General features: G+C 42.1%; 1 protein-coding gene across 1 annotated transcript in view; it reads right to left on the bottom strand.

Moving 5' to 3' along the window:
- Positions 1-23,702, bottom strand: part of Myo1d (myosin ID) — a gene marked incomplete at its 5' end in the record, with an annotated part of 338,988 nt that overhangs the window by 146,108 nt on the left and 169,178 nt on the right. The window contains 1 exon segment of the mRNA XM_005402828.2: positions 6,625-6,848. Within this exon segment, the coding sequence (XP_005402885.1) occupies positions 6,625-6,848 (224 nt within the window).

Consider the following 23,702-nt stretch of genomic DNA (forward strand, 5'->3'; position numbering starts at 1 on the left):
TGGAGAGATGCTCTCAGACAAAGATGGGCTTCTCGACAAGGCCCAGAGAACTGATATGCCTGAGCAGCAGGAGTTAGCAGCAGGTGCAGAAGGTGACAGCTTTCAAGTGGGAGCTGTGCCAGTTCCCTGCGTGTGGACAGGCAGGCCATGATGAGGCAAGACATTTGCTACAGCAGGCGGGGTCACTGACAGTTGCAATCATTATGAAACAACCATTATGAAAAAGTGAGGGCTTAATGTAATAACATTATAAAAATGATTATGAAAAAGTAAAGGTTCAATGTAACAGTGAAATCTTCTTTTCCTGTGGCCAACCACCACACGGACAGGGCATCCTAAGACCACTGAGAAGAGGCTATAAAAGGGACACATTTGGAGCAGCTGGGGGTCAAAGTCAAGAACACTAGTGACAGGCAGGTCCTACAACACTAAGTGTCTCGCTGGGCAACGGCCCCAGTCGGCCCTTGTAATGGTTTAGAGCTGGGGTGTCCCTCAAAAGCCGCGTGAGTCTGGAAGGTGAATGGATCCTGGGGGTGCCACCCACATCAGTGGGTTAGTTCTGGCTGCCCTGGGAGGCTGTCCTCTGCGCAGACCCTTCCACCATGCTCTTTCTGCCTTGGAGCCTGCTGAGCATGGACCAAAACTTCTGAAACTGTGAGTCAAAATAAACTTCTTGTCCTTCAAATGGTGGGTGATGGGGTTGCGTCTCAGCAACAAGGACAGCAATTAAGACAGATTTTGGCACCAGAAGTGGAGCTGTTGCCATGATTATATCTGACCATGTGGTTTAGAAGCCTGGCTTGTGGGAGGAGTTTGGAAAGGTTTAAAGTTGCCAGCTAATTCCCCTTCTGGGTATTTTCCCTAAAGATGTGAAAACATGTCACAGCGATGTATGTGCACCCATGTTCATAGCAGCACCATTTGTAAATGCTAAATTGTGCCATGACTCAACCCAAATGTCTGAGCAGAGGACAGCATCCCAGGGCAGCCAGAACTAACCCACTGATGTGGGGGGCATCCCCAGGATCCATTCACCTTCCAGACTCACGCGGCTTTTGAGGGACACCGCAGCTCTAAACATTACAAGGGCCGACTGGGGCCGTTGCCTAGCGAGACACTTAGTGTTGTAGGACCTGCCTGTCACTAGTGTTCTTGACTTTGACCCCCAGCTGCTCCAAACGTGTCCCTTTTATAGCCTCTTCTCAGTGGTCTTAGGACGCCCTGTCCACGTGTTGGTTGGCCACAGGAAGTACAAAAGAAGATTTCACTGTTACACTGAACTTTTACTTTTTCATAATGGTTGTTTCATAACGACTGCAATGGTTAGTGACCCTGCCTGCTGTAGCAAATTTGGGTTTGCTAAATTGTGCCATGATGCAACCCACATGTAGTAATTGTGCCACATGTGCAACCCAAATGTCCATCCACTGATTGGATAAAAAAATTGTGGTACTTTTATATAATGGAATATTACTCAGCTATAAAGAAAGATAAACTCGAGGCTTTTATAGGTAAATGGTCACAACTAGAGATCATACTCATAAGTGAAATAAATCAGACCTGCATGTGTAAGCATCGTATTGTCTCACTAGTGTAAGACCTAAAAGAGTGAATGAAAACTAGGAGGTATGATAGACATTGTGAAACAAAAGGAAAATGCTCAAAAGTAAAGGGCAGCTGGGGTGTGGGGAGAAGGGAAAGAAGGGGAAATTATGTAAGTATGTATATACAGGATAGCTAACATAGTTGTACTACTGTCTTCTATTGCTCTACAGAAAGGAACAGTTAATGATTACTTGTTTGATCAATCTTGTATATCTCTATTTGTTTTCCTGAGAAACCACGTTGAAGTTATCAATAAGTAATACAACAACCATGGTTAATTTCCTACAACTTTGTCTGTAACTCTTTTGTTTGTATTATTCTTATGCTATTTTGTAAGTGGATGTCTGTCTGTTATTATGTTTTTTCTTTTATTTTTTAAAATAAAAAAAAAATAACGTTGCCAGCTTGTGAAGCCCTAGAATGCTATAAACTGAGCTTGACAGAAGATTCTGATTAGAGATATGAGGACCAGAATGCTAATAGAAATGCAGATGGTAAAGGCCAGCCTCAGGAGATTTCAGTGGGGAACAAGAACCCCACTGGCAGCTGGACTCAAAATCATGTGTATTATACTCTAGCACAAAACTTGTCCACATTTTGCTTGTGTCCTGAGACTTTGCAGGAGACTGAGACTAAGGACAGTGGACTCAGTCTGGCAGAGGAAATTTCAAAGCAGCTCAACATAGGTACAATGTGGCATAGGTACTGCTGGTAGCTTTTAATAAGATCTACAGTGAGAAACAGGAACAAAAAACCAATCTAAAAAGTCTGCATTTTTGCCAGAAAAGAAGTGCCTGCAAAGTTGCAGCAAGGGAGAAAATGGCTGCTGAAAAGTTTAGCATCAAAAAAAAAAAAAAAAAAAAAAAAAGTCAAATACTCTGCATCAGGACAATGGGAAAGATGCATTGAGAGCACCTTGTAAATCAGCAAGATCTAAAATTTCCTATCCCTGTTTCTCTCTTTGGGAATGTGCCACTGTATATCAGCAGTGTTCAATGTTCTTTTTGATAGTTTACAGGAATTCACAGCAAAGTTTACCTTGAGTCTCAAAGGAGACTTTGGACTTGGACTTTTCAGCAATGCTGGAACTGTTAAAACCTTGGCAACCCTAAGAGTTGGACTACATGGATTTTGCATAAAGACAGATGCACATGAAGTTTTGGAGGGACAGGGGTGGGATGTTATGGTTTAGATCTTGGGTGACTGGAAGGTGACCGGATCATGGGGGCACTACACTCAGCCACTGATGCGTTAAAAGCTGAGTTGGTGTTAGGAGGCGGGATCTGGTCAGTAAAGGTGCGTCACTGGAGAGAGGACCTGGAAGAGTACCTCCCCTCACCCCAGCCCCAGCGTCTCCCTTTACTCCGCCTCCTGGCTACCATGGGATGAGCAGCTGTCCTCTACCCAGGCCCCTCATCCACGCAGCCTTGGAGCTTCCAGACCACAGACTGAAACTTCTGAAACCATGACCCAAACCCTTCAAGTTGTATGCCAGGTACTATGTCTCAGGGATGAGTAAAGTGACGAAGACAGCCCTGGAGAGGCAACTTCCATTGGGAGGAGAGATCTTTGCTCCTACTGCTGCTCTGTTTCCAGCCTCTTCGCTTGCTCAACCTGCGCCCTCCTCGATGCCCACAATGGTGCAGGCCAAGGCTCAACCTGACTGATTTCAGAGCCCTGGACAAAGGCACGTTGGGGCATTGAGGACCTGATCGCCACTACAATGGACAGCGCCATGGACTTCTCATCCTGGTTATGCCAACCACCACCTAAAACTGTGCGCAGCCATCAACAGCCACAACCACTAACCCCAGCGGCCTTGATGACACGAGAAGGGGACAAGGCTGAGCACAATGCAGGCTGGATTAGAAAGAGCTACTGTGAGGAGGAGCAAAGATCAGAAGCACTAGACACACTGAGATTCCACAACTACAAAAATACCGCCCCGCCCCATAACAGTGGAACCCTTTAACACTTCTTTCAGTATTTCACAGATCAAAAAAAAAAAAAAAATCAAGATCAGGGGCTGGTGAAATACATCTTGCGTCACATACAGCCGATGGTCTGTTTTTGTGCTCCCCTCAAGCTAGGAAGAATCTTTACATTTTTACATGATAACAAAACAAACATGTGAGAGACCATATGTAGCCTGCAAAGCATAGAATATGTACGACTGGCCCTCTATAAAAATGTTTGCTGACTCCTCACTAGATTGAATACAAATGGCAAGATGTGTTCAGAGCGAGTGAGTGAGCAGATCTGCATGCACGTGCGCACAGACAAGCAGAACGGACGCAGTATTTCCGGCGCGTCCACTAGCAGTGACCCTAGGGTGGCTGGGACTGTCTTTCCCATCTTTCTTGCTTGTCACTTTATCCCTGCAACTGAGGCCAGTGCCTGCAACAGAGCAGGTACTCAGTAAGCATGAACTGAGTGAGTAAACTGAATTTACACAAATAAATACATTCTAGGCCACAAATAAAACCTCAAAATCTAAAAAGATCGCCACAATCTAATCAAAATCAAGCCATTACAAATACTATGTAGATGTTTGTTGTCATGGGCTGGTCTTTGTGACTGTTTTTGAAGTTAAATCGTAGACCCATACATATAATCCTGCTTGTCTAAAAAACAGAGGGGAAAGCCTGAATGGCGTGTAGCTGTGTATGTACACATGCAGTATGGGCAAACATTTTCAAAGCATCTACTACATGTCAGGCGGCACCTGAAATGCTTTATATATTTACTAATTTTATAGCTTTCAGCAATCTTATGAGGCAGGTGCTATTTCATGATCTTTCTAAAGAAAGACTGAGGCATCAAGAGGTTAACTCATTTCCCCAAAGTTACACAGCTAGACCAGTGGCAGAGGCAGAATGATGCCGGGTCTGTGTTTTCAGCTGCTCTGTCATACTGCCTCTTACAATATGTGCCTGTGTTTCGTAAGTGTACAGACAAAGGCTTAGAAGAATACTAGTTGTGAATGAGTGGTATCTCAGGAGAAGGAAATAAAATGGGGGGAAGACAAAGGAGGTATGGAGGATTTCAATTTTACAGCTTATATATTTCACTTAAAAATGAGCATGCATTTAAATACAGTTTACTTTTAAATTATGTAAAAAATACAGATTACAGGTGATACCATTCATGAAAAAAATTTATCTGTGCATTAAAATCTTGCAGAGCCAGGTGTGGTGGCGCATGCTTGTAATTTCAGCACTCAGAAGGCTGAGGCAGGAGGATTGCTGTGAGTTTGACGCTAGCCTGGGCTACACAGTGAGTTCAACTCCAGCCAGAACTACATCGCAAGACCCTGTCTCACATACATACTCACACACACACATGAAGCCCTGCAGAGATTAAAAACTAACACTTAGAGGGCTGTATCTGAGAACTGAAGGCTGAGGTACTTTTCTTTTCAATAATTCTATATTATTTCTTTTTTTTCTTTTATGAGCATTTAGTTTTTAAAAATGCATATAGTATATTAAAGAGTTTGATTCTCATGAATTTTTATCTGATACCTTCTATCAGTTATATAGAGCAAAGTCTACAGAAGATGAGGTACTTTTCTTTTCAATAATTCTATATTATTTCTTTTTTTTCTTTTATGAGCATTTAGTTTTTAAAAATGCATATAGTATATTAAAGAGTTTGATTCTCATGAATTTTTATCTGATACCTTCTATCAGTTATATAGAGCAAAGTCTACAGAAGATGAAATCTGACTTGGCACAGAATTATAGATTAGTTCTTTTATGTTCAGGATATCAACTAGTATTCTCTGTAAAAATGATGCCATATGATTACATCTGAGCCCTGCTAGCTTAGTTCACATGACTAGATGGCTGTACCTAAGGCAGAGCTAGAATAGTCAACACTCCATATCCACACATTCCACGTCTACAGATTCAGTTAACTCTGGGTCAAAAATGCAGTTAGGTCTACAATAGTTGTGACTCTTGAACACATGCAGACATTTTTTCTTGTCATTGTTCCCTAAACAAGACAGCATAACAACTATTTACACAGCACTTACATTTCCTTACATATAAATAATCCAGAGATTAAAGTATGTGGGAGTTTGTGTGTAGGTTATATGCAAATACTATATTGTTTTATAGGAAAGATTTGAGCACCTCTACCTATGAATTTTAGTATCCATAGGGACTGATGGAACCAATGCCTGCGGGTACTGAGAGCCAACTGTATGTCTGGTGCACAGTGGCAACAAAGTAAGCTCAAAACAGAAAAGACTTATGCAAGCAGATTCAGATTCAGGCCAGGTCATAAAATGAGGACCAGTGGGGAAGGTAGCAAATTTTACATGGCTGTTTATTTAAAAAAAAAAATAGCACTGGGGATTTAGCTCAGGGGCACAGCGCCTGCCTGGCAAACGTAAGGTCGTGAGTTCAATTCCCGGTACCGGAAAACAAATAAACAAACAAAAAAATAGCTTTGTATATTTTTCACCCTTGGCTGCATTTTAAAATCACCTGGAAAACCTTAAAAGGCCCTCTGCCTGGGGTCTACCTCCAGCTCCATCAAACAGGGCTCTCTGGAAGTGGCCTTGGGCATTAGCGGTTCAGAAACTCCTCATGAACCTAAGGCACAGCCAGACTGAGCACTGCCGGTCTGAAAAGATTAATGGATTTGCTAGTTTGAGTTACATGGGGTGAATCTAACAGATGGGTCCACCCATCTGTCTGTCTGTCCTTTCCTTCCCTCCCTCCCTCTCTTTTTTTGCTAGTAACAGAAAGTCGAGACAGCAAGCTTGTAGCTTATCTTAAACACAGGTTAGAGCTAGGGTTCAGGGCATGTAGCTGCAAATAGCTACAGCTGACAATACCATTATTTTGAGAGGTAAGTAGATACTCTTGGAAAGCAAAATCTATAAAACTAAAGGCAGAAAGGAAAGATAAGCACCATAATAGTAAAGAACTCAGCCAATTATCAGGGTCTAGGATTTGTGGCTTGTGCTGCCACGAATGGATGTGGTGCACGCCAGCAAGTTCTTACCTATTGAAAATTGCCTGTAGGGCCTCCTCAAAGCGACGCAGCACTTTAGGAGGGGTGGGCCACTTCACGTGCTTCCCATAGTCTTTCATCGTCTTGACGCCCTGGAAGCGTCTGGCCACCTCCTTGAGGTACGACTTCACTTTGTAGCGCCGGTAGTACCTGATTATGGTCAGGGCAGCTTTTGTCCTCTTGTACCGCATGCGGGCCAGCGTGCCCCGCCACACCTTCACAATAGAGAAAGAGAAAGGAAAACGTTGCTGGCTGGCTGAGTAGTGTGTGACTTTGGCATTACAGAAGCTCCTTTACCTAACTGCAGGGGACTGGCCTGTGCACCCACCAGCCGGGGCCAAAACATGTCAATTCTATCCATCACCAACAGATGGCGCTGGCACTCATGTCAGTTTTTTTCCAGGCATCTAGGGGCTCACGGCTCTACCTAGAACTGTATTATGAGTTGAAGCAGTCTTGTTTTGATTTCATTGTCATGAAAAGAAGAAAGCCAAAATGCAACTATCTGTGGATAAGTATTTTAGGAATGTTGAAGGAAAACAAGATGAGTCAGAGACAAACAAAATAAGTACCTATAGTTTTCTTGTGAGACCTAGCTTCACACAGATTCACACCCTGGTTACTAGTATAATATCACTTTGGATTTACAGACGGATTCGTATACAGCCTGTGCATCCCCTCTTCCCAGGCTTGAAGTGAACTTCCAAGGATTCAGAAGGATTTCTTGGGAAAGGGTAAAACAGATTACCAATATCTGAGTCCTCATTATGAGTTTCCAGTGCTCAGAAACCTTTCATTTTATAAATGTGTCAGTGCCAACTTCACCCAAGCATGAAATTAGAGACTTTTTTTTTCAGGATCTTGTGTCCAGGTGGTCGCATTTGTCAACCTCTTGAGCAAATCAAATTTGATGTAATTTTCACCACTGGCCCCTCACCTGCATGTCCCTGCAATCACCAAATTTATTCTTTCTCCTACAGTATTTCCAGCAGTCTTTCTGTTCCTTTCTCCTACCACGCTCTATGACCCCATGCTACCTGCTTTCTTTGATAAAAGCGCACAGACCATTATGTTGCAGGTGCTATTTACTGCTGTACCTTAAATAACCACTCTGGTTCTTAGGTTTTGTATTATTTCCCTCCCTCATCCCCAATCTGAAAGGGCCAAGGTTTTCAACCTCTAATTGAAAGGCCACAGGATGGGTTCTCCAGACTCCCCAAGGTTTCTTTCATTTCTTCTAAAATCCCCATCTATGCCCACCAATTTCTCTTAAAAATTTGAGCACAGGGCCTCTTTTATTTGGTTGTTTAGGATCTGTTTTCTTGCAGGCTTTAAAGGTGCACCATGGGCTTGCTATGTACTCCCTTTTCAGCCGGTGGCTCTGTAAAGACAGATTTGTTTGCACACAGCATGGGGGGAGGTTGTCAAGGAATCCCAAGGAGTCAAGAAAATCTATGATCTATAAGGGGAACAAGGCATATGCACAATTTGTGATGAGAACCCAGGATTCACATGTACGCAGATTATTTAAGGACAGTGAAGCAACGAGAACTCTCTCCATGTCTGTCTCACATGGCACTGGTGTAGCTAAGCGGCTCTCTTCCCTGTAGCTGAATGCGCTGTACAGATGGCTGCACTACGCCTCCGCCTAGGCACTAAAATAAAGGCCCTTCTTTTAATATCTTGAAAAACCAAAAAAATACAATTAGAGGGTAGAAGTGTGTGATTCAGTTTTTTTGACAAAACACATGTTCAAAGTTCTATACTGTTTGTGGCTTTTCTTTTTCCTTTTTTTGTCTTTTTGAGACAGGGTCTTCCTGTGCAGTTCAGGCTGACCATGAGCTCACTTTATAGCCCAGGCTGGTCTCCAACTCCCAATGATCCTCCTGCCTCAGCCTTCTTGGAGTGCTGGGATTACAGGCGTGTGCCACCACGCCTGGCTGGCTTTTCTTTTTTTCTTAAAGCAAAAGAAATTAAGACTCCCTGGAATTGCATCATCAATCTTTAATTTCCAAGAAGTGCTTTATAGAGTGTTTTATTAAAAAATGGTTAAGATTACTTAGCAATTCTTAAAAAAATTTTGTAAGTTTTTTTTTAAAGGACAATCTTTAAATTTTCACCTGTGATTTTTTTTTTTTTTTGTCTTTTTGAGACAGGGTCTCACTATGCAGTTCAGTCTGGCCTTTAGCTCACTTTGTAGCCAAGGCTGGTCTCCAACTTGCAATGATCCTCTTGCCTCAGTCTCCCGGGTGCTGGGATTACAGGTGGGTGCCACCACGCCCAGCCTTGTGTTTTTGATTTATTTAGTTCTGAGGAGTTGAAAAGAAGAAACGCTTCTAATAAAAGAAAGTGGCCCTTTCCCTCACCCACCTAGTCCAGCTCCACCTCACAGCCTCATCCTATACAAACTCTTGCAGCTGCTTACTCTGGTATTCTGGTATTTGTCACAGTTATAAATAATACGCACAGGCTGTTATTTTTTCCTTTCAGAAATTATCCAAATTATAGAAGTTGCAGTTTCAGCTCTCTCCCCATCACTTATGTTTCTTCCTTCATCCCAGTGATAGTTCATAAAAAATTTCAAACGGATAGTGTTTACATCACACATATCATATCAATGTTATATACTGAGTAGATAATCTTATATGTATTATATTATACTACATTATATAGTACATATTAATTTGGTTCATTTGCTGAGGAATATGGCTGTTCTTCCTTTATCATCTATATTTATGTTTCCCTGTAAGGAACTGCAGATCAAATTCGCTTTATTTTCTAGGATATCTACTGCTGCCTTTGTCAGTTCCCCTCATAGACTATCAGAGACCAGCACTACTATTTCCACTGTCAGGCACACTACAATTTGAGAGTCTCCATACCCTTCTGCTCTTTAGGTTCTCTTCACAGTTCCCATCCTGGGAGATTTTAAACTATTCTACATTGATTCCCGAGTGCTTATCTTTCTGTTTCTTGATTTTCTTTTTTCCAGCAGCTTTCAAGAAAAGGCACATGGCCAGAGAATTTCTATTCTGCTTAATTTCCTCAAGAGAACAAAGCGATGGTCTCAAATGTTGTCTGTTTCTTGGGGCAAAGCACAGAGCAGTGGAGGACAGGCTCTGGACACAGGCTGCCTCTGTCCAAATCCTGGCCCCACTCTTCCCAGCTGTGTAGACTTGGGTAAGCTTCTCCACCCTTCTGTGCCTGAGATTTCTTATCTGTACAATGGGGATAATAATGGTCCTTACCTATGGTACGGTGAGGATTAACAGAGTTCATACACACAAAGCGCTGTAACAGTGCCCAGTGGGAAGTCAGCAATCAGTAAGCACAGGCCAGCGATGGTGAATCTTTTAGAGCACTCAATGACAAACAGCCTGCAGTGGCACCTGGGCCACAGGTTTGCCACCACTGGCACAAGATGTTGTGAGTATCTGCAAGTCTCATCTTCGTGTAGCAGGCCATGCCATGTTTCCTTCCTTCCTGACTTCCTTCCTTCCTTGTCTTCCTCACTCCTTCTTTGTTCGCATGTAGGTTTTTCTTTGCTTCAGTCACATGCTAGTGTGAGCTGGAAACTAAGGAATGAGCGCCATTCACTCTTGGCCTACCACCTGTCCCAAACAGTGCTTGACTGGGTCTTATTTTATTCTTCTACCTAGAAGACCGAGAGCATGTCCGTGGTCTGTAAGTCTTCTGCGGTCTTTCAGCTGCCCAGTGGGGAAGGACGTGGGGCTTTGGGTAGCTGCCATCAGGCCTTCCCTTCATTCTAATGAAACAAAGGCTTCCCTGAGTCTGGAGGTACTGTGTGTTCTGGCTTGCTGCTTTTTTCCTTGCCTGGTGGGAGTTTTCTTGGTTTAGCTGTAATAGTTTTTTTTAAGGAGAAGTTTCTTTCTTTCTTTCTTTTTTTTTTGGTACCGGGAATTGAACTCACGACCTTGCACTTGCTGGGCAGGCACTGTGCTGCTGAGCTATATCCCTGGCTGTAATAGTTATTATTAGCAGATGCTTCCCCCATTTCTTGCCCATTTATTTTAAGGAAATACGGCCAACGCTGCAACCTTTTCTTGCGTGGGGGAGCAATCTTGAAGAAAGCATCCCCAGCTAAGCAGTGGGGATTCCTAGCCTTTCCCCTGGTCAGCCACTCTGTTCTTCATGTCAACACTTTTACAGCAGTGGGATTTTTCAGAATTCCCTCCTTGTACCTCCATGCTCCATTTTTCCTTTTGAAGAACATACTGATTTTTCAGCACCTTTTCTTCAATTTCGCCCAATTTTTCATTTTCTGGATGATACTTCTTCAAGTTTATGGCATGTAGGCATCCTTCCCCCCCCCCCACCGCTGGTACCAGAAATCGAACTCAGGACCTCGTGCTTGCCAGGCAGGTGCTGTGCCACTGAGCTAAATCCCCAGCCCCTATATCCTTTTTTGACTCTGGGGTTGATGTCATATTCACTGTTGTTTTTACACTTGATATTTGTTCATCTCACACAATTTGGCAGGAAATGAAATGAATACTCTGTACCTATAGTTGTATCAGCAATCTTATCAGATCTCGCTCAGGCTTTAGTTTTTAACATCAGAGAATAAGTAGCCCTGAAAAACTACAGAAGAAAATTATTCTATGGAGAAAATAGTCGTGTGTCTTCCCTTATCTAAGCATATGTGGTTGAAATAGTTTATGTTCCTATAAAATTTTGTGTATCTGCATGGGGGAAAAGTTGCTGTTGATTTTTCCACCAAGCATTCTCAGAATGGAGCTTTAGGTGTAAGATGGATTTTCCCATTTTCCTTCTTTGTTTACAGCTGTTTAAATGGTTGGTTTTTGTGAGAGCCACACCAAGTTTTCTCTGCTTGACTTAACTCCATAAAGGACTCTGCCTGATGACAAAGCTTCAGAAAGCAGAAAATTAAATGCTATGTTCCATAAACAAATGCTTAATACTCATTTTCACATGCCTGACCAGTTCAACAGACAACAAGGGAGCCGAAGGGACTCCTAGCTGAGGCTGGGTTAACACTCCAAGTGAACCAGCCAGACGCTGCTGGAGGACACAGCCTGGTGATGTCAGGCGGAGAAGAAGAGAGCGGGGTGGCAGGAGAGGGCAGCAGCCACTTAAAAAAAGAGGGCAAGAGACCATCTTAGTCACCTTCCCATTCCTGGGACAAAATGCACAACTTAGGGAAGGAAAGATTCATTTTAGCTCACAGTTTTAGAGGTGCTGGTCCCTGGTTGGCTGGTTCTAAGAAACACCGTGGAGGGAGACGTGACGGAGGAAAGCCGCTCAATTCAGGCAGCCAGGAAGCAGAGTCAAAGAGCCAGAGAGGAGGGGGCAGGGGCCAGTTACAGTCCCTAAGGTCCCACTCCTATGGCCCACCCAGACACCCAGGCGTGTGCTTTATTAGTCTAGTAGGTGTGTCTCACGGCAGTCACACTAACAACCAGAACGAACCACCACAGAGGTGCTGATGGGACAACCGAAGTACACACAGCACTGCGGCAACACTGCAGACTCCTTATTTTTAAAAAAGTTGTTTTTTTGAGGCAGGGACTCACTACGTAGTTCAGGCTGGCCTTGAACTCACTATGCAGCCCAAGCTGGCCTCCAACTCACAGTGATCCTGCCTCAGCCTCCTGAGTGCTGAGATTCCAGGCATGCGCCACTACGCCCAGCCCTGCTTCCTGTTTATGTGTTAAATCCCACATTGCTGCCAGAGCAACCTTTAGTGACCCTAAGCCCAAAGTCACATCATGCTACTTCTTTGCTTGGAACTCTGGTGTGGCTCTCCGTTTGCCCCAGAATAAAAGCCACAGTCACTGCCATGGCCCACACGGCCTAAGTGACCTCGCAGTGTTTCCTTGCTGCTCTATCTCCCTTGGAGCCTCCCTGGCTCACCCCCTCCACAACAGCCCCCTGCTGTACACTGAAAAGGCCAGGTACCCTCTTGTCTTGGGACCTTTGCTGGCCGTTTCCACTCGCTCAGATGCCACCCGGATTACTTCCTCCTCCATCTGCGTCTTTGCTCAGCTGTTACCTTCTCAACGAGACCAGCCCTCACCACCCTACCGAAGAGTCCAGCTTGTGTCCAGTTCCCCTGGTACTCTCAACTCTCCTCCCAATGTGACAAAGAAAATATGGGGAACATTTTTAAAAATTTAAAGAATGTATTATAGTAAACAACATTATCTTTAACCCCCCTCAAAACACTCCTCTCTCTTTGAATACACCCTTCCAGTTGTTCCTGCCACTCTGTAAGTCCTCCTTTTTGTGACTGTCTTGCCATTGATTTAAAGTATTTGTGCTAATTTCTGTCACATAAAAACATTACGGTGGGTCCTCATTCACCCTATCCACAGGATCTGGCGCTGAGTAACTTCTGGCTCTTCTCCAAAGTCAAAATGACCATAAAAGGTAGACATTTTGATTTGACTCAGGATACTGAGACAGCCATGACAGGCCGACTGCAGACACTCATGAAAGAGAGAAATGTGCAAGATAAAGTGCTTTCTCTTTGCTTCTAGAATTCTCAGAGCGACAAGGAATTGGTGGGGTTGGCGATCCTAGTCTTCAGAGTCTATACTTGAATACCTTTGGCTTCAGTATGGTATCTGACCCTTCTCTTCCACTAAGTCTGGTGTCCCAAAGCCCAGAGCTTGTTTTGCTCAACTTCTTCACAGAGTAAATTGTCCCATCTATCAGAATGAGACGAGGCAGTCACTTAGCTCTGTGAGGTCTGAGAGGTGACCTGGCAGTCTAACGCTCCTTCATGCAGATTTTAAACCAGCCCCACCCTCCAGCTGTACCCCTCACCCATTTACAGAGGTGCCTGGTCCTTCCTATTCCTGAATCTTTCTACAGCCCTTCGGCCAATGATCTCTCCTGCTTCCCTGCCACATCCTCTGCGCAGTTAGATCTTCAGGTACTTTTCCTGCCTGCCTGGGGGAGTTACCACTCGTTCACTTCCAAAACTATGTTGTCACCTCTCATTTGTTGATGCTTGCTCTATGTTTTTGTTTGTTCTCATGGAGTTATTCACCTTGTATTCCTTTATTGCTCTTCCGAGGTGTTAAGAGCAGCTGTAAACACAACTGTCAGGTTCAGCCAGATACTGTAGGGTGCCATCTTGATTCTGCCATTTTTCCTTGTGGTGCACACTTCCCAGTGGTCAGGTGTTTCAAAGCAACATCTGGCTGTCATTAAAGCCCAAACTATGCTTCACAAAAGAGTGAGGACTCTAGGTTACATTCTGTAAGAAGCAGGTCAATCATGTATCTTTGGTTTAGTCTCAGAATCACAGGCCTGTTCTCCCAGCCCCGATTCTCCGCGTGTTTTGTGGTTTTTGTTCCAGTCATCGTGGGTGTTGGGCTGTCTTCTTGTCAGGACAAATCACTATCTCATAGCTGTCCTGTGCTCTGAACGGACATTCTCTGCTTTTACAGCCTGAAACTGTGAAATTTTCGGCTTCTCGGACCCTCTATGCCCAGAGAGTCTTTACAAATGTCTTTCTTTCATTTCTACCCATAAGCTCCCTGTGTGGTGATGCTGGTGCTAGAGTTTATTTAGGTATCAGGGTAAACTCTGGGCAAACTGTAGACTACACAGAATTTACTTCTGATACTCACATAGCTCGCCCAACTTAGACAGTTCCACCCAAACTCGGGTAATTCATGACTGATGAAGGAAGGCTTGGCCCTCCTGAGAGTTATATTAAAGCAAGACTCAAAGAAGAGCTTCCTGAGTCATTCTGCTAAGGACAAAATGAATAAAAATCCAGTGTGCTACTTAAACAATGTGGATGCCCATGTTTTCACCAGCGTAACAGGTGAATATGTGTCAAAAAGAAAATAAGATCCAGTGAGTATAATTTATAGATCTTTAGTGTAATCCCAAAAGAAAGCCCTTAGTTTAATAAATTACTGATATTTTGAAGTGACCTAGGGGAACTCTAAGAAGCAATGAGATAACCAAGGCCTGAGCCAATGAACAAATATAAAAGCATTAAAAGAGAGACACATAGAGCACAGGTAAGTTGGTCATCATAAGCTGTCTTGATGAACTTAACTACTGTGATGGGTAGGGGTGGATATGCATGTGGAATGTAATTTAGAAATGACCATTTCAGAGCTGTCCTACCCTGGTCTGGGAGGCTAACTTGCCAAGTAGTTGATTCATTTAAAGTGTCATTTATAACACACACACACACACACACACACACACACACACACATTTTATATATCGCCTTGTCCAGATCTTTTAGCTTTGTTGCTTATTCATGATTTCTTCACTATGATGAGGATGTGATCTGACAACCTCTTTGTTCAGAATTCTAATTCAAGAAGGAATTGAACTTTTTGGTCAATACTATCAGAAGAATGCTTCAATAGGGACTATCAAAAGCTTAAACTGCAATTATTTGGCAGATAAATGAAAATAAAATTGGTCTAGTTAATAGGCTTAATAATTCTGGACATTTCAAGATTCATTCTTGTTTATTCATCCTTCTTCAACATTCTAAAATGAAATGACAAGCCAGGCGTGGTGGCACATGTCTGTAATCCCAGCACTCAGGAGGCTGAGGCAGGAGGATCACTGTGAGTTCGAGACCAGCCTGGGCTCCAAAGTGAGCTCAAGGCCAGCCTGAACTGTACAGGGAGACCCTGTCTCAAAAAAAAAAAAAAAAAAAAAAAAGTAAAATGATGTGACTGCTTGCTTTTGTTTTCCTGAAAGAAAAGGTATAAAACTGATGATTAATCTGCAAAATGTTTCAGGTCAAGGCTATCTCTGCACTGCCTTTTGATATGGAACTACCAGGTTTTGGTCAAGTGCCTGAGCTTTAGAGCAGTCCAGTGAGCCATCTAGGGATGTTTCAACTTGTATCCTAAAAGAAATAACCCTGTACATCTTTGCATCAGAGGCCTGCAAATGATCTCCATTTTGAATGGTTCCCTAGATCACTCAAAAATTCTAAGCTAATTAACTCTAAGCTAATTAAAAGTCACAGCAGAATGGGAAATGGTGCATCTTCCTGAACTTTTTCTTTAGCACACTTTGTTTTATGATTATGGAAGAGAATATACTTGTATTTAGGAAATACGGAAGTATTATAGTATAAGGGGTGTTATGTCTGCAAATTAATCTTTTTTATTTTGATGGTTATTTATTTATTTAGCGTTTGTTTTTTTTTTTCCTGAGACACTATCTCACTGTGTAATTCAGGCTAGCCCTGAACTCACTGTGCAGCCCAGGTTGTCCTCAAACTTATGGCAACCCTCCTGCCTCAGCCTTCTGAGTGCTGGGATGATAAGTGTGCACTGCCATGCCTGGCTTGATAGTCTTTTTAAAAAACATATTACTATTTATTTCTTTTCTTTTTTATTTTACAAAAAACTAAAACTAAATTTCATAACTAAATAATAAGAGAACAACAACAGTTACCGTACTGTGTAAAGTCATCTTTAAAACAGCCACTCAGTACAAGACATAGACCAAAAGATTCTTACAAAAAAGAAACAGATAATACACATTTTCTATTAACAAACTGAGATAAACTAGTTGCAAATTATTTTTAGCTTAAACAACTATATACAAACTAAGATAAACTAGTTGCAAATTATTCTTAAACAGTTAAAAATCCAACTGAATATACACACACAGATAGATCAGTATATAGATATGGCTCTTTGTGTGTATACTTAATAGCTACACATATACACAGAGTAAGAGAGACAGAACCAAAGACCAAGTATGCTAAAGGAGTTCTAATAAACTTTCAGTATTTGGCACACCTAGATGAAGGGTACATATACAGGGACTGTTTAAACTAATCTTGAAACTTTTCTGTAAATCTATTATTTCAGAATAAAACAACTAAAAGTATATTTAAAGGATAAGGAAAAGCAATTACAGAATATATTTTAAACAATTTCATATAAATGAAGTGATCATTACACTCTTAAAAAATGGAAATACTGCCCTCCCCCACTGGACAATGAACCCAGGGCCTCACACATGCTGGGTAAGTGGTTTACTAACTACTAACCTACAACCCCAGCCCAATACTGGCACTTGGATTATTCTGTCCCTCGGTTTTTCTTGATGCCTATAACCGCAATGATTGTGGCTTCACTTAGAATTCAGTGTCTTTTTATTTTTCATTTTACAAATATTAGTCAAATACTTTCTGTACCTATGAATTCTGTAGGCAACAATAGGAAACAGAAGACATCTACAGTATCACAAGAAAAACCAAGTATGCCTATGAGCTAAATGGGAAACAACTACAATTTCAAAAATCTTTTGGAAAGTAAGATCTGAGAGGATCAAGATGGAATACGTACATGTACCAATACCCCACCCTGAGTATATTCACTGCGTTTCACATGTACTAATCAATTATTTAAATGTAAGATTTGGTTGCATCACAACCACGTAAATGAACTTCTCAGGCAGCTGAAATCCTCAGCCCCAGAATGAGGCTGTTCCTAGGAAGTCCAGCACCTCTTGGATGGACAGCTCCAGGAGAGCACTCTGAAGTAACATCCCTGCTCTGCAAGATGCTAGCACCCCACTGGGGAACTGGGCAGCCAAACTTCTTCTGTTGCTTCAGATTCTTCCCCTGTACACTGAGGATGTCATGTCAGATGATTGATACGCCCATATACCAACACTCTCAGACACTGAAACTGACTAAGAATTTCAAAATGCTACTTCAGAGGTTCGTTCTGATGCACAAAGAACAGAGGAGGGCAGAAGGCATCACTGCACTGTCATGTGCCACATCTTGTGTGAGACACTTGCCCTACACTAGTGGTGGTGAATCTATGGCACGCGTGCTGTAGGGGGTTTTATATCCTTGAAAGTTTTCTAAAAGGCTCTCCGTGACAATGGGTGTTTTAAAAGCACTTATTTTTGATATATATTTGCACTGTGCTGTTATGTTTCTTTTACTAATAATTCATCATAAAGAAGATAATGTGGTATTTATACACCATAGGGTAATAATACTCTGCCATAAGGACAAACTTGTCATTTGTAGAAAAACAGATACTCCTTGAGACCATAATGTTAAGCGCAACAAATCAGACACACAAGCTTATATAACACACTGTTTCTCTTAGATGAAGGATCTAGAGTAAAAAAGAAAGACAATAGTAAGCAGGGAGACAGATCCTTCTCAAAGGGGAAGGGGCCAAGAGGTGGAGGGAAGGAAGGGAGGAGGAGGAGAAAAGGAACTGGGATGTGTTATGTGCACGTGCCAACTCCATACAGTGCATGTAAACATTCTGCAAAGCAATGTTTACATTTGAGGGAATACATTTGAGATAAGTTTTCTTAAGTCACGCATTAATATATTTTTGCTGGCAAGTGCTTGGTTTTGTAGACAATCATTTTTTTCAGCCCTCTGAACCCTGCTTCTGCAGAGAAGTGCAATCATGTTCACAGGATTCACTAGGAGCCTGGCTCTGGCTGGAGGCAGCAGAAGATGCTGCCAGTAGAATTTCTGTTGAGAACAGTGGTCCTTAATGGAGCCCAGCATCCCAACATACCAGCAGTCAGCAGTGCTCACTATGACAAAGACGCTTGGTGAAGATGCTTCCTGGGATTTCAGAATCTCGCAGGAAGAGAATAATCTCAAAATGATCCCTTGTTTACTTTTAGTAAACATTAAATGTGTTTTCTTTTTTCCACATTCATTCATTCACTTTGTGATGCTGGGGATTGAACCCAAGGAGTGCTGAGTACATCCCCAGCCCTTTTTATTTTTTAAATTTTGAGATAGGATCTCATTAAATTGTCCAGGCTCCTGCCTCAGCCTCCTGAGTAGCTGGATTACAGGTGTGCACCTGTATGTCCAGGCCTCATTTCTCTATTTCAGATTATAATCAATGAGACGAGGAATGGCAGAATAAGTACATGTGTCCTAATTAAGGACTGATACTTTTTTGGTAGAGCAAATTTACAAGTTGAACATAACAGGATTAAATTAGAGGGCCCAAACTGGTCATAACTCAATTACAGAAATGACAAAAATGATGGTGCTCAGAGAATATAGCTTTGTTGTTTAGATGCATGGTTTATCACATAGCAGCTAACAGAAATAACCAAGAGGAGGATGTAGTTCATGCCAGGTAAAGAGAAAAGCTGGATTTGTTCAGTGATGTTGAGACTTCATATTTGCTGTATCTTTATTACTCAAAATCCTACTAGGAATAGAACCTTGTACCTATAAATCTGAAAAGCTCTATTACCTATTACTTCATCTATTTCTTCCCATAGAAATATCCTATAACATATTTTAAAATTTGGTTTCTTAAGTTACATAACAATCAAATGAGAACATACTTTAGATGTGTATAACAGGAATATGATTAATTTTTCAACCAACTTTTATTACTGATGAACCTATTATTTTACAAATTTATTTACATTTTATGAGCCTTTTTTGTAATCTGCACATTTCAATCTTGTATCTTTTTCCTTTTGGTTTCAATTTCCTATTAATTTGTACGAGCTCTTTATAAATTAAAGGGACCACCTTTTTGTCCTTGGTATTTTAGATATTTTCCAGTAAATATTTTAAAGCTGTTAGTGGTGCACGCTGCCTTAGAGAGGTTATATTTTTAAAAATTTACATGGCCAAGTGTATTCCTTTTTCTCTCAAGTCCACACATATCTCTTTATGAACTGAGGCCATATAATGATCATCAAGTGCTCTGCGAGGCTTTGTATTTTCCCATGTGGTCCAATATCCTCCTGTAATGTGACCTGAGCCATCACACAGCACTCGTTCTGACAGATGCATATATAATTCAGTTAAGCAGTCCCCTGTTGTGAGGTATTTTTGGTGTTTTCTACTTATTGTAGTTATAAATAGCATTTTAGTAATATCATTGTACATAATTCATACACACAAATTATTTACGTTAAAGTTCTAGAAGTAAAATTGCTATTGTGACACATTTGTATTTTCAGCTGCCACATAGTAAAGCATCCACCTCCAAAATCTACCATGTGAACAGTTAAAAAGAATTCATTATGACAGGCTAAAATAGTGTTGCTATCATTAGAGTGGTTTATGAGTGATATTCAAATTTTCTAAAATTTACTAGCTATTAGAAATTTCTTTTGTAACTGTTTCTTCATTCCTTTTTTGGTTCACATTTTCATAATTTTAGGTAGGAACTTGCATGGGCTTTTTTTAAATGAAAGAAGTATCCTCATTACAGTTACAAAGGTTTTTTTAGCATGTTGCCCTTTTCCATCTCCTGGCCAAAGTTACTGGTTCAGGCCAGTAAAATCCCTTGCTTTTCTTTCTTTTTTTTGGTGGTGGGGAGACAGGGTCTTGCTGTATACTCTAGGCTGGCCTTGAACTCACTACGTAGCCCAGGCTTGCCTCAAACTCGAGGTGACTCTCCTGCCTCAGCCTCCTGAGTGTTGGTATTATAAGCATATGCCACCACACCTGGCCCTCACTTTTCTGAGCGACTGTCCAAGGACTGGAAGGGTTCCTTGAGCAGAGGAGGTAGTTGGCTGAAATTGCTAGCTGTAATCTTGCAACCACAAGGCGGCGCCAGACTTAAAACAAAGGTGTCCAAGACAAGGCTCAGCAGAGGCTTCCTGTTGTGTGAAATAAATCAGTTACACTACTCTCTGTGTCAGTTTGAATTGCAATTTTGGTTTTTGCATTTGAAAAGCAATAGGATAGTGGTATTATTTTAAGAAATAATAGTGGTATTATTTTAAGAAGTAGAATAAAATAACATTTTTAAATGTTATGTAAGAATATTGGCCAATCTTTGCCTCTGTGGATTCTCCTTTTGCCGCTGCTATACTAGAAAGGCCTTTCGTACTTTCAAAACAAGTATGTGTCCATCGGTGAATTAATGATTTGTGAAGCTGTAAGCGCTAAGCAGGTGGGGGTAGAGAGCGCAATCACAGTAGTGGCAGAGAGCCTTTATAATCACCACATGAATAGCAGTGGGTTGTGCTCATTCCAGTAGATTATCCGTAATTAAAAATTTGTGAAATGCCCACAAAAGCTCTAGATTCTTTGAAATACAAATGAGTTGCCAGTTACAGCTGGTGAATCCAACAGGACTGGACTCCTGTCTGTGTGAGTGGGCTGAATCTAAATCAGCTCCTCCCTATTCAGGCACTGCGAAGGGTTACTATTAGAAACCATCATGAGAATGTCTCCTCCGAAATGGGGGTATAAAAAGTCATTGGGAAGCTGCCCTCTCGGTGTCCTCCTGCAAAACCAAAACCCAAACTCCAGCTGAAACCTGGTATCGACGTGAACCCGGCTGCACGTGAAGAACTGGATGCGCAACAGCAAGAGGGGGAAGAGAAGCACAGACACGATGGTGACGTTGCTCCAGAGGCCTTCAAATGTTCCAGCGCTTTCTTACGCAGCCTCTTTGTGTATTTCTCTGGCTTTAATCTTCTCTCCTTCTATTTTCCTGGGGTAATTTTTTTTTTTTTTGGGGGGGGCAGTACTGGGGATTAAATCTAGGGTCTTTGCGCTGAGCAAGAGCCCTAGCCCTTTATTTTAAAGTTGAGACAGTGTCTCTCTAAGTTGCCCAGGCTGGACTCAAACTTGTCATCCTCCTGCTTCAGCTTCCCAGAGTGCTGGAATTATAGGTATGCACCAGTATGCCTGGATGCTAGGGTCAAAACGTTACATTCTTCAAGTCACAGATGAATGGTACCTACTCAGAGAGGTCTTCCTTGACCTCCCCAAATCTAAAATACATTTTCCTTGTTCTCTAAATGACTGTTCAACTAGCTTTTCCTTCTTTCATAAGTATAGTAATCACAATTTGTGATTATTTCTTTGTTTACTTATGTTTTGTTTCACTCTGCCCAGCATGTGGGCTCCATGAAGACAAAGACTATTTCTAGTTTATTCATCATTATATTTCCAAAGAGTGCCTAGCAATAAATATATGTGCTGAATGCATGACTACTGGCTTGAATAAACTAAGTAACTGTATCAGAAGTTTAAAAGAAGAGCGTCTTGTCTGTAAAAAGGCCCTAAGGGAATCTGACAGGCAAGCAGGGCTCAGTAACTGTGGGGTGTCAGAGCTTACTTAAAAGGAATCGCTCACCCTGTCACACAACTGGGAGGGTGAGCCGTACAAACTGTGGAATATTCAAGGGAGAAAATACCTGGCAGCTGTCACATGGTTCTCAGGTCTCGCAGAACTTCAAAGGCAATGCTGCCGGCTGACGGTTCTAGAGCAGTCTAGCATGAGATTGCAGTTGAAAAAGTTGCCAACCAGCCAATGAAGCAACATGATACATGAAAAAGCCTGGGTTTTGAGAATATTCCTTTCAGATCAAAAGAATTATCTTCATCTTAAGCTGCAGATACAGTACTGTACATTAAGTTTCTGTTTTCTTGTTCATTCTGGGATGAAAATCCTACTCCTGGGATTCATGTGATTTTAATGAAAAACTTCCTCTTTTTTGGACAGTGTCTCTGAATTTTATCAAGTGACCAAGGAAAATGTGTACATCCTTGTTTTTCTCCTGAAAGGACAAAGACTTTGGAAAGACCTCATTTATTCCATTGTGTATTACCCCCCTTTCCACTGGGCCTGTGAGAATAATATAATTCTTCTATTATTGGAATGAGAGGAAAGGAAAAAACAGACTGAAAAACTGTATCAATGCAAATATTGTATAGTAGTTCTTAAATGAACAAAAATCAGGCTCCAAGTGATACGTAAGGAACCAGCCCGTGGAGCAAGGTCAGAAGAGAAGACCCTGTAGTTCACAGAGCTCTGGCTTTAGTGCAGCAGCCGAGGGTAATGGCCAGGTCAGCCCTCTTCTGAAGAGATCGGCAGCAGGTTCCGGGCCTTTCAAAGGTGTGGGAAGCCTTGCTGCTTTCTCCTACACCCCGGACTCCACAGAACCACGCATCATGGCCACAGACGAAGTGCCCCAGAGGAGGCTCCGAGTTTCCCTCTCAGAGCTTCTTGGGTCGCCACATTCAGGAACATATTTATTCGGCCAGACTATGGTGCAACAGACATAGCTTCTTGACTTTACAGTGGTACCTTGGTTCATAAACTTGATTCTTTCCTCAATTCTGGTCGCAAAGCGAGGTGGATAAGAACTGAACCAAATTCAATGCTTAGGTTCAATGCTGACCTTACGGGGAAATTGGATTCAGTTCTCGTCCAATTTGATTTGCGATCAGAATTTTGGAGAGAACTGTATTTGTGAACTGAGGTACCACTGTACTATCCAATAAGAACTACAAAAACTGTCCTATTACCAAATAACTTTGCTTTTAACTCCAAATCTTCTTTCTTCTACCACATAAGAGTGTTGCTAGTTTAGCTTTAAGTTATTGTCTACAGAGAATTCTGTGCGAGGTTATATTACAGTTCAGCAAACAGTCATCTTTTCCCCTCTTAACTTCCACGATTACCCCACTGAGGTGACCTGTTCTGGCCAATGGGATGTAAAAGGACATGACCCAGACAACTTGAAATGTGCCTGGATGGTCAGGCTCTTAGGCTTCTGCCATTACCATGAGAAGATCAAGGTCTGGGGTCCAATGACCTCAGGAAAAGAAGCAACACCTAGAGTCAATGCTCATCTAAAATGGGTCGAATACCAGCTGCATGACAAGAAATAAGTTCTGCTGGATTCACTAAGTTTTAGTATCATGTGGTAGGCTGAACAATAGCCCCTGAGGATGCCCACGTCACAGTCTCTCAAATCTGTAAATGTTATCCCACAGATGAACAAATTTTTTTCAGATATGATTAAATTAAGAGTCTGGAGATAGGTAAGTTATCCCAAGTTGTCTGGCTGGGCCCCAAGTGCAGTCTCATATATATCCTTCTAAGGAGGTAGTGAAAGATTTCAAACTGATTTCAAGCTTTTCTCCAGAGCTGTGAAAGAGTAAGTTACTGTTATTAAAAAAACATTTTTTTAAAGTGTTTTGTTTTTCTAGGCACTGGGAGGCCCAGGGGACGGGCGGGGCGAGCAGGCCCTCGGAGCCGGCCGAGCAGGCTCCCCCAGCCCCCCGCGCCTTGCGCCCAGGCAGCGAGTTC

Source organism: Chinchilla lanigera, unplaced genomic scaffold (genome assembly GCF_000276665.1).
Source record: "Chinchilla lanigera isolate Chin_1 unplaced genomic scaffold, ChiLan1.0 scaffold00080, whole genome shotgun sequence".
NCBI classification, from domain to species: domain Eukaryota; kingdom Metazoa; phylum Chordata; class Mammalia; order Rodentia; family Chinchillidae; genus Chinchilla; species Chinchilla lanigera.